The 12,342-nt window shown below is 39.4% G+C and overlaps 1 protein-coding gene across 1 annotated transcript in view; it reads left to right on the top strand.

The window, feature by feature from the left end:
* Positions 1–12,342, top strand: part of LOC128736617 (serine-rich adhesin for platelets) — a 181,006-nt gene that overhangs the window by 153,575 nt on the left and 15,089 nt on the right. Inside the window, exon 10 of the mRNA XM_053831105.1 lies at positions 6,025–6,175. Coding sequence (XP_053687080.1) covers positions 6,025–6,175 — 151 coding nt within the window. The remainder of the gene's footprint in view (positions 1–6,024; positions 6,176–12,342) is intronic.

Genomic DNA, 12,342 nt, shown 5'->3' with positions numbered 1-12,342 from the left:
GAACATCTAGCCTATGGGTTAAAATTTGAATATAATCGTAATAGCGTACTACTACTTCAGCGTACGTTACTAAAAACGTGAAGATTTAATTTTATTTAAAAATTGTAGAATGTAGCCCAGTCCAGTTTAATATTCAGTCCAGTGCAACGCACAGCCCGGTACAGTCTATTCCACATTGAAGTCCAATCCAGTCCAGTTCGTAGTCTAACTTAGTCCAATCTATGTCATAGACTACTCCAGTTTCCAGTCTATATCCAGTCCAGCCCACAGTCCAGCTTAGTCTACCGTCCAACTCAGTGCCTAACCTAGTTCAATCCTGTCGACAGTCCAGTACAATCTGATTGGTAGTCTTATCAAGTCCAGTCAAATTCGTGATTCAGTTCAGTCCAAAGTACAGTATAGTTTCCAGTCAAATTCCGTTTAAAGCCCAAGGTCAACACTCCTAGTCTAATCTAATACAGTCCAACCCATAGTCTAGTCCAGTACAGTTCCCAATCTAATCCAGTCTACAGTTTAGTCCAGTCCATAGTCTATTCAAGTCATCAGTCCAGTTTAAGCTACTGTGCAGTCCACTTCATAATCTAGTTCAGTCCGGTCTACAGTCAAATCCAGTCTAGTTCCCAGTTAATTTCAGTCCAGTCTAACCCACGGCGAGTTCAGTTCAAAATCCAGCCTAGTCCCTTGTCTAATCCTGTTCATAGTTCAGTTCAGTCCACGGTCAAGTCTAGCCCGCTCCCGGTCCGCCCAACCCATAGTCCAGTCCAATCCAAAGTCTAGTCCAGTTCCCAGTTAGCTCATTTCCTAGTCCAATTCAAAATCCAATCCGGTTCCCAGTCTAATCCTGTCCACAGTCCAGTTCAGTCCACAGTCAAGTCCATTCCATTTCCTGGTCTAATTCAGTCCAGTCCAGTTCCCAGCCTAATCCAGTCTATAGTCTAGTTCGCTCTAGTCTAGTCGGTCATGTCCGCAGTTCTGTTTAGTATACTGTCTAGTGCAGTGCACAAGTTCAGTCCAGTCCAATTCGTAGTCTAATCAAGTTCAGTTCAATCCGTAGTCCAGTCCAAAGTCCTGTCCAGTCTTCAGTTCAGTCCACTCTACAGTCCAGTTTAGTCTATCCAGTCCACAGTTCAGTGTAGTCAAGTTCAGTGCCAGTCCAACTGATGTTCAGTCCAATTTAAAGACCAGTTTAGTCCAATCCAGTCCATAGTTTGGATCACTGTCCAGCCCAGTTGGCAGGCTAATTAAGTCCAGTTGACTAATCTCAAGATTTTAGTCTTGACCTTGGAATGAGGTCATACATATATTTTAATATTTTTTTGAAACGATGGTTCTACAATTGATGAAGGGACGGTAGGGGAAAGAAAATGAAAATTTTTTGGTGAAGGAGGGGAAAGAGCGGAAAGGAAGGGGGGGGGGGGGGTATTGGTAGCTATGCTTGACAAGTAGTCATTTTGACTCCTACCTTTTGTCCAATGCTGGAAGGTGCATGAGTCGAACCAAGCTGTAATCTGAGATTATAACCGGATTCGAACCCACAACACCCTCCAGGGCATGTGGTTCGCTGGTACTTGTACCTTTGAACCATAGAGGCGCTGGACAAAAGGAGACCGCAAAATCCACTTCTCAAGGATAGCTACGCATGTTGGTTGTGTTATCGACACATATTGTGCCGCTTCCTGCATCAATTGCAGATTACCACCGAGCGAGAAGTTTTAATCTAACTACTATTTACTTTCAGGACGACGACACTGTGCCGGCCCTTACGACTTGCAAGGTACTGCACGTGACGCTGTTCGTCCGTCAGCGTATGTTAGCCGCGTTTCTCGGCGCGGGTTTTCGAGGGAAGGCCCCGTTCCTATGTAATAGACTAATCTCAAGATTTTAGTCTTGACCTTGGAATGAGGTCATACATATATTTTAATATTTTTTTGAAACGATGGTTCTACAATTGATGAAGGGACGGTAGGGGAAAGAAAATGAAAATTTTTTTGGTGAAGGAGGGGAAAGAGCGGAAAGGAAGGGGGGGGGGGGTATTGGTAGCTATGCTTGACAAGTAGTCATTTTGACTCCTACCTTTTGTCCAATGCTGGAAGGTGCATGAGTCGAACCAAGCTGTAATCTGAGATTATAACCGGATTCGAACCCACAACACCCTCCAGGGCATGTGGTTCGCTGGTACTTGTACCTTTGAACCATAGAGGCGCTGGACAAAAGGAGACCGCAAAATCCACTTCTCAAGGATAGCTACGCATGTTGGTTGTGTTATCGACACATATTGTGCCGCTTCCTGCATCAATTGCAGATTATCGGTGCTCGGTGGTAATCTGCAATTGATGCAGGAAGCGGCACAATATGTGTCGATAACACAACCAACATGCGTAGCTATCCTTGAGAAGTGGATTTTGCGGTCTCCTTTTGTCCAGCGCCTCTATGGTTCAAAGGTACAAGTACCAGCGAACCACATGCCCTGGAGGGTGTTGTGGGTTCGAATCCGGTTATAATCTCAGATTACAGCTTGGTTCGACTCATGCACCTTCCAGCATTGGACAAAAGGTAGGAGTCAAAATGACTACTTGTCAAGCATAGCTACCAATACCCCCCCCCCCCCCTTCCTTTCCGCTCTTTCCCCTCCTTCACCAAAAAAATTTTCATTTTCTTTCCCCTACCGTCCCTTCATCAATTGTAGAACCATCGTTTCAAAAAAATATTAAGTCCAGTTCCTTATCAAATTTAGTCCACAGTCCAGTCCAGTCTAGTCTACAGTCCAATACCGTTTACAGCCTAATCCCAGTAAGTCCACAGTCGAGCTCAGTTTATTGTCTAACCCAGTTCAATCCACAGTCTAGCTCAGTCTATAAACTATGCCGGTAAGAATTGTCGGACGGACGTCGTCCGTGGAACTACATGGAACTACATTTTATTGCTTTTTAAGATAAGATCAAACTAGGTGAATAATATCAGAATAATACCCGTGAATTCTCGAGTCTGTTAGCATTTGAAAAAAACACCGCTTCTAACTCTGCTCAGCTCCTTACTCAGCGCATTTTTTTTTGTTAATTTTTTTTTAAGATTATGCATAACTATAATCATTGTGTTATTTTCTTTATAAATGCCTGTTGAATATTACGCCATTATTCACAAAAAGGTCATAATATTTGACAGCTTTAAAGTGAAATTGAAAGTGTTTTATATGCCAAAACACATCGTTGTTAGCACAAATGGTGAGACTGATCTAGAAAAATAACAAGTTTATGATCGAAATCCACTGCGATGATCAAACTACTCAGCATAATTAGAAAGAATTATTAGTTTTAGTCATGTTTTAGCCAAAAAGAGTAATTTCATGCAGTGCTTTCCTTAGAAAAATGCGATTCAGTATTGCGCAGATTTAGGCAATGATTTTTTGTTCATGTTCCAAAATATCTGCAATAATGTATCCTGGAAAGTATACGCGCAACCTCATCGAAATGGCTGAGGGATAGACGCATAAGGGTTCAAGTAGAACCTCTAAACTGCATTGATTGGATTCAAGTGCAGCATCTCGGGGTCCAAACTTACAAGCGCCAATCCATGGAACCATATCATCTGATTTTTTTTCTGAATGACCAATTTTATGGCGCTGTCAGGGAGTGGGGAAATGGTTTCCATATGAAAACACAATATTAAATATTAGTTTAAAGTGTGACGGTCAGTATGCAGAAAACCCGAATCAATTTGCCCTTCACATTATCGAGAAGAAAATGTTCAAAATGAGCCAATCAAAATGGTAACAATATTCCTGTGTCACCTGAACAGCACAAGAAAACCGGATCATGGATTTAATTGTGGTAATGGCTAATACCGGATTTTTAAGGCACAAACAACATGGCATGAGCATTTATTGTTACTTTTTAGATGCGCAGAATTAGGAACAAACTTGCGCAGAAATAGGAACATGCGCAAGAAAGTCTGGAACACTATTCGCAATCTTTCTTCGTGTGCTGCAAATCTCTAATAACAAGGATAACAAAATTTTTAAGACATATTCAAAGAATCGTGGCAAAAAAGCGAATAATGCTTTAGGTACATATTTTTGGCCATACATTAAGAATTTTTCAGTTTGCCTAAATTTACATTTTTCGCATTAAACATTTACTCTTCCCCAAGAGAAAAGTAAGCCTATACTGTCGATAAAAAAGGGCAAAGAAACAAAATAATTTCTTTTATCAGAAGTTCAATATTATTAACTGCTATTTGCCGAGGACAGCATATGTGGCGTATAAACTGCTGTTGAGTAGAAATATAAATTTCGGAAATCGTATGCTTTTGTACCTTTCAGATTTGCACATCACATTTAATTTAGTCATGGTGTGATTCAAATTTCCAACTGATTCAGAGCAGCTCGTTCCGGATTGATCTGCGACCTCTTTTATGGTATGACTCAATCTATTATCGATGCGTACTTTTCTATTCATGTGAACATTAAACTTAAAATTATAAAATAAGTTATTAAAATTTATTCATATTTAAGAAAAACTTTTCAAGGTCAAAAGAAATGCAATTATCTACCAATCTCTTATTTATATCGATGCAACGATGAGAAATGTTAAAATAACTGGAGCATACTTTAGTAAAATTAACACGACGAATAGTTTCGCATCAATTGCCTTTAGCATCAAATCACTTGACGGTTATAGCGGTGTTAATTAGTTTTACTATAACAATATTATTCTTTTTAGTAATTAACACCGTATCAGTAAAAAGTGTTAATAGCCGTTAGTAACTGCTTTTTCTTTCGTTTTGGGATGAGATCTGCTCGTTTGATTTTAAAAAATTGTACTGCAATCACGTAGAATTAGAGATTGTTTCCCCGCTTATCGTTATCAAAATTATATTAGGGCAAAAAAGTTTGCAAAATCGTTTATTAAAGGAGACCTTATTTTCCAGTTAAATGCCAGGAATCTGGTGAATTAGGAACAGATTTGCGTAGTGGGAATGTTGTCCCGTAACGTTTGAATGTGCCAAATGATTTTAAGTTTTTTTTCTGTTCTTGATGGCAAAATAAAGAGTTTTAATCGAATTTGAGAAATTGAGAAATCTAAGGTTCGGAGCCTACCCTATCAGTTCCATCAGATAGATTACCAGACCCATTGTGCCAACCTACTATTTCGCATATATTGATGTTATCTGATATATTTTGGAAAAAATCGACGCATATGATTTGACTGCATTTATGGTTCTGCTCTGAGGATGACCTTAAAAGTCTTCACGATACCTTCAGAGACCCCAATGAAACTGCAAATATACAATAGAAATGACCATAATCACATTTTTTGCTCCGCTAAAAAGGCCATTACCGAGAACTCCAATTCAACTCATCACCACTGTCATACACAGATTCCAGGGTAAAGCAGTTGCATTCTCATCTAATTGCCCGGACCGAACGCATTGACTTCACTCTGGTAAGGTCACCTCAATTGGCCTTCTTTGCAGTGCTGCTCTAGGTTGCTGCTTTTCACGTCAGGCCGATGGCCCCGGCCTGCCTGACTGAATGGCTCATTCCGGTTGACTCTCGGCTGTGATGCTTGATTTGATTTGATTTAATTTTCTGGAGGCAATTCGCGCAACCCAGAGACAGAGACGCGTGAGGCGCACATCACGGAATTTGATTGCCCCCTCCAGAACTGCCATATCACATCATAATTGTTGGCGTTGGAGTCATTTTTTATTTGTTTCGTTTGCTCAAATGTTCGCTTTGCTGGGGCACTGTGCTGCAAAGCTATGCTGCCAACCAACAGTGATCATCATTAACGTAAGAGCGCGAAAAAGTAGTACCAAGCACCGGCTGGGTGATTATTATCATCATGCTCAATCGCATTAATGAGCGCATCTTCTTTCGAAGTAAAAATGAAAATGATATCGCCAGGCGATCGACCGCCGGAAAGACAGATTTCACTGATTTCGAAAAAAAAACAGAATTACGTTTTCGTTCAGTCTCATTTAATTTTGTTTTAATGACGTATTTGATTTCTATCTTCTTTCCAGAATGCCATCCTTGTTGCCAAATCGCTCGAGAGTCCGGTTAAGAACAGCACGCCGCGCCCGTTCAGTCGGCCTGCGGACGTGGAAGGCGGTAACATTTCCGACCGGCTCGGAAAGATTAAGACGTCTTCGGAGAATTGGAAGAATCGTGTCGGTAAGTTGATAAACAAGCTATATAATGTTAATGTACTTTCAATAGTTTCACGATAGGATCACTATCGAAATTCCAAATCGGTATCAAATCGTAAAGAAATCGTATCTTTCATCAAACAGTATGATTGCTGCAAATATTTATAGTTTATTAGTTGTTTGTTATCACTGTAAAACCACTGATAGCACTATCGCAGGTGGTGATTTGTAACGATGGAATCAGTAGACAGCCTGTCTTACAAGTAAAAGAAAAAATTCAAAATTGGACATAGCGAAAGCTTGGCTCGATCCGCGGATCCCCCAGCTTGGATAAAATGGAGCGGTACACAACTTCTTAATCGTTGCTTCAATTACCCTCCCTCGCCTAATTTTGCTGCTCTTTCACCTTCACGCCTAGTCCCATTCTGTTTGGGTCCCATCAACTGAACATCGCAATCCCAGATGATCGACGGTGATTACTACATTACGGTATTGGTTCCATTGAATGGCGCTACAAAACAGATAATATATTACCTTCCATATTCACCAGATCTGGCACCATCTAAATTCTACCTGTTCGCAAACTGTAACTAGTTACCCCGCTCGTCAATTTAATGCCTGTGACTTTTGTTGTGTGGTTATTTGAAGTGTAAGGTCCATGTCAATGTAGTTTTCAGCTTAGCTCGAAGCCAATATTCAATCAGAAGAGTACTCCAAATCGGACAGTTTTTTTTGCACCAGTGCTGATAGGAGACACTTTTCATGTTGCACTTAAAAAATTCAATATACTTTACGCATCTCATGGCAAAAGGTCAAATCATGACTCTATTATGCGAAGTTATTCGTTCGCCGAACGTTTCTTTCAATAAATTAACTGTGGCATGTTGCACCGTTTTGTTAAAAACAAAGCTACTCAAAGTTAAGGGCATTAAAAAATCTAGGTAATCATGGCCCTTTAATGATCGACATTAACTGTTACATTCTGACCGGGTTCATTTCTGAAAAAAAACGGACAGTAATTCCACCGGTCCATAAAGCGCGCCCATTGCTTGGTGCGCATTGTAGGAAGTCTCGGGCGATGCGTGTTTTCCTCGAATTAATGACTTCGCTGAACGACTATGTCGACCGTAAAATAGACGAAGAGCGCGAACTAGGTTCTTGAACTGAATGATGGTTTTCATATAAAATGTGTACAATTGGCAGACGTTGTTTAAGTGTCAGTCTATTTATGATGGAATGGCAAATCAAACAAAGCATGAATCAAAAAGTGTTGCCAAGTTAAAGGTCTATAGCTCTATAAAAAAAATCCTTTACTATCAAACGGGCATGGCCACTAGAGCAAGCTGAAAAGTGACCGTTCAATTAAAAACACATAGGAGCTTTACGATTGACATTCTAATCGAAAACAGGAAGAGATAACTAGACTATTACCTTGTAGAACAAAAATAGAACTGAAGAAACAGTTACAGAGCTTAATGATCTTTTTATACAGCAATTCCTATCAAAATAAAATGGACTCCGATTTTATTCTAAACATGTGGAGGTACTTACTTTTGCGAGCAGCAGAACAAGAAACGATTTTTGTAAATAGAGCTTTTTATAACTAAAATGTATTTTGACCATTAGGGCTATTTTTGTCCTTTTTACTTACATTAATGTTTTCTGTCTGCATTTTCTATCCAAACTTTTTTCTGTTCATCCGAACTTGTTCTGTCGCTTTTCAAATTGATCTCTAATAACATTTTGCCGGTTTTAACTTCATTTGTTAGTTTATCTCGATTTAGACTAATTATCTAATTTTTCGCTATTTGTTTTTATTTTACCACAATAGATCAAAATAACAGCACTGGTGCTAACCTTCCTTATCTAATCTAATCTCACACTAACGTAGCTAATTCTTGAAAGCATCCTGGAAAATAACGAATACTTAAATCAATCATTTTCTTGTCAATAGCCAGGCCAGCTGCGCAGCATGTACCGCAGAGAGAATTCCAAAGAATCAAGTGGAGCTAAAAAAAATAATACCTAATTCCAGTTTTATTCAAATCCCTAAAATCAAGGGAAAGACAGAAAGCGTGGACCTCCCGTACCAAACGCTTCCCATATAGATAACGGTTTATTAACAATCATTGGGAGTATTTTTGCTAATAAAGTTAAATGATACTCTGGACCATCGGAGGTGAACTAATGGCATTTAGACCAAAAGCCAGGCTGCAATTGGCCAAGGATATAGCACCTTATTTTGCACTCTGAAAATAGATTAGACTACCAAAAGTATTAGTTTAAATAATATAACACTCGAAAATAAAGACGTTCAATGGTTGCCTAACGGGTGGCTACCAAAATTTTGTAATTTTTTCGCGGCCATTATGCTTAACAACAAACGGGCTCAGAGAGAAATGAGAGTATGTATGTATTAGCTCTCTCTCTCCTCTTTTTGTTAATATTTTTTGTTTTGTTATTGCTTGCCCAGTTTTGCTAAAAATGGCGTCGAAACCAGAAGCATTTCGGAAGCGCGTTGTACAGTTCTACGAACTGCAACAGAAATCTCGGCAAAAAGTATACGGTACAACATTTAAAAAGCAAATATGTTCGGCTTCGACTGTTTACCATATCCTCAGATGCCCAACAACTATTCGCAAGCAAGGTAGTGGAAGACCAGCCAAAATTATGGACGCAGAAGGACATCGTTCTCTTTCTCGTTTCTTCAACAACAAGCTCTTTGGTTTGGCTTTCAATTAAGATGCACCAGACGAATGTTTGAGGAAAATTTTGATCCCCTTTCTACAAAAACATCATGCAGATGGACAATACGTGTTTTTGCCGGATAGAGCATCATCGCATTACGCCAAAAAAACACAATCGTTTCTGGATACCCATTCGATCCCATTTTTACCGAAAAATCTGCCTCAGTGTGCCCAATCGAAGATTTCTTCGGGATTTTGAGTTCCTTGGTGTACAAAAATAACTGGAGAACAACGAATTGCAAACAATTGATTGGTAGAATCAAGAGATGCATTTGCAAAGTTGACATGAAGGCCGTACAACGCTCCTGTTTTGACGTCAAACGAAAGCTTCGCCGAACAGCCGATTACGGACCGTTTTCAAATGTACACTAATTTTTTTTCAACAATGGATAATGTTTCTTTAATTTCGGTAAATCAGATCTTCATGTATCTTTGTCTTTTTTTTGACAGCTTGAGAAAAAAATTCCAAAATTTTAGTTGCCACCCGTTAAAACTACAGTTGTAAGATCAGGGACTGCAAACTACACGAACCCAACATATAACTTGGCTACTGCAAATTGGAGTATTTCCAGGTATGGCCACGTGGAAGTGCTAGGTAGGGGCTTGGGTTGGCTAGAGCTATGTTGGGCGCTTCTTCCTAGTTGGCTGCCCCATTTCATACCCATGGTCGCAGTGGTGCTAACCTTCTGACAAAAAAAGTGATTTACCTAAACTACATTTTTTTTCGTAAACACTCTTCATTTACAAACAGCTATCCTTCTTCACGTCAAAAACTTTCTTATGAGAAAACTTTTCTTCTTTTAGACCTTTTTAAAGTGCCTTCCAACTACCTATTTATAAGTTTTATAAACTCCAACTTTTAATGATGACTTTCAGTTTTCTATAAATCTTTTCTATCCACTGTATATTTTCTTCTAATTTTCACGATGACACCACTTTGTTTATGTCCATCCTGTCAACTCAATCGTCAATATGCCAAAGCAAAGCAAAGCAAAGCCTAGATGCTACATTCCGTTATCGAAAGTTAACCTTCTGTTTTTATACGACAGATTTCGCAGCCAGCTGTTAGAGTGCAGGACAATTGCTAATTGACTCTAACAGCCTCTCCCAATCGAGTTTCGAACATACGACGACTGGCTTATTAGGCCAGCGTCATACCTCGACGCCAACTGGGAGGCATATCGTCAATATGCCATGTCGATCAAATTCAGTGTGATACGGCAAGGACCTCACTCACCAGTATGGCCAGAACGCTCGCTGCATTCCTGAATAGTTTAGATAGCATTTTTCATTTGGCTCCCTTTTGCCTATTTTCGCTTTTAGACCTTTTGTTAATTCATTACTTTTAAACCACCGAACTGATTTTGAAGATATTGGTATAAAATGAAAGGTATTATTTTAATGAGCTTAAAAAACAATAATATTGCTTGAAGTTAATTTTTTTTGTAATTGCAAAAATATTAAACATATTAATCCACAGAAACCTCCGATTTTTGTATTTTTTCCAGCCATTTGGTACTTTTTAACAAATATTTTTTGTATACAATTCATTTTTTTTACATACAATTTTTTTGTATACAATTAATTGTCTGTGGGCCAAAGAATTCGATAAATGAGTGTACATGTTAACGCTTTTAGCACGAAAAGCGGTAAAAAACAATTTCTTTCGATTTGGTTTCTATTTTGGCAGGTTTTCTCATAGAAAATAATAACGTATATATGAAAAGCAAGAATGGATTTGGTTTTCACGATTCAACTTTAAGTAAAAACGCTTAGTTTTTTTGGCTGGTTTGAAAAAATCTCAATGCTTTTTGTTCACCCTGCGCTAACACTTCGGTTTCCCAACACCCTACTCCGAAGGCCAAAAACTTTATAGAATATTTGTAATGGCCTTATTACATTCAAAAAATAATTTAAAATGTAGGAAGGAAATCGACGCAACATTTCGGAAAGAAATGTTTTGTAGTGTGCACGAAGTTTATTTGAAAAAATTAATGCAATGATGAAAGGGTGTGCCCCCATCATTCTTAAAAGTAAAAAAACGCTCGGATTGACTCTGGACCACTTTAACCTTAAGGCACAGACAAACAGACATAACTCTTGGAAGAAAAATCAACAAAAATTATCGTACCTTACATTTAGCTTGAACACCAGCACCATCTATGATAGACCCAAATATCCCAAATATCAATTGGCAACAGGAGTATCCCTCGAACTAGCAAGTATTTTTTATGGGGAATTCCCCTTCTTTCGCCAAAAAGCGCCACTTTGACCAAAACGGAGACGTTCCCAACTAAGCCCAAATTTGAAATGACGGTTTAATCGGCACGAAGAATGAAAAAAGAGTGTTATGTCTGTTTGTCTGTGCTTAAGGCTTGGCTAGTGAGCAACACCTGAGAATCGCTTGTACCTATTCCAGCGATAGCCGAATTCCATCATGTGTTTATTCTGTTTTACTTGTCTCTGACTCTGTCGTAGTGCAACATAACCTCTTTGTTTGTGAAGTGGAGGAGCATTTGGTCAGAACAATGATAAACTGGATGAAACTGGTAAATTTCGATATGAGTACAAAAAACATTGGGTCGTTAAATGACAGGTGGGACTCCAACCCACGCTCTCTCAGTTGGTACCCGAGTGTTTTTGCAACTAAACTACAGTCGCACCCTTGGATAGTGAGACTTGCGTCAAGGCGGCCTTCCGGCAGCAGACTTCTATTAGATAGTCTCACATCTGATTTTGTCCTTTCAGTTTAACCAGTCCATACAGGCATATGCTTACGCCTCATATCAAAATTTCCCAGTATTATCCAGTTTACCATTCGAATCACCAAACACTCCTCCACTTTACGAAAAGGAGTTTACGTTGGACCTCGACAAAATCAAAGACCCCGACGTTCGGCACTCGACTGCTAGCTCCTACCACACTACAGTTGATAATCGTCTATCTTATAGGCGGTAACTAGAAGAAAAAGAGCAATCATACAAAAATATTACCACAAAATTAGACATGAGATTCTCTAATAGAAGGGCGCAGCTGTAATTTAATTGCCAAAACACTCGGGTACTCGGGTACCGAGAGAGTGTTGATTAGAGTTCCACCTGTAATTGAACAACCCAATATATTTTATATCGAAATTACCCAGTTTCATCCAGTTTACCACTCTTCTTTCCAAACGGTCCTCCACTCCATCCTGTGTGCTGAGTACCTATTTCGTTCTTTTCCTTCGTGAGTTCTCTCGTGGATTCATTCAAACCCTGTGGTGAGGTGGGCAAAGAGTTGGCAATCAAAGTTGGGTTAGCGGAGAGCATCGCTCGTACTTTCTTCGCTTACCTTGCGCGCGCTCCTAGACTTCTGGTCTCGCCAATGCTGCTAACTATAGAAACGATCGTGGCGTTTTCTGCAAGCCACGCGGAAATTTTTATATGTTTATTTCGTTTTTCGAACC

Source organism: Sabethes cyaneus, chromosome 2 (genome assembly GCF_943734655.1).
Source record: "Sabethes cyaneus chromosome 2, idSabCyanKW18_F2, whole genome shotgun sequence".
Lineage (NCBI taxonomy): Eukaryota > Metazoa > Arthropoda > Insecta > Diptera > Culicidae > Sabethes > Sabethes cyaneus.
This window is presented reverse-complemented; position numbering and strand designations above follow the sequence as displayed.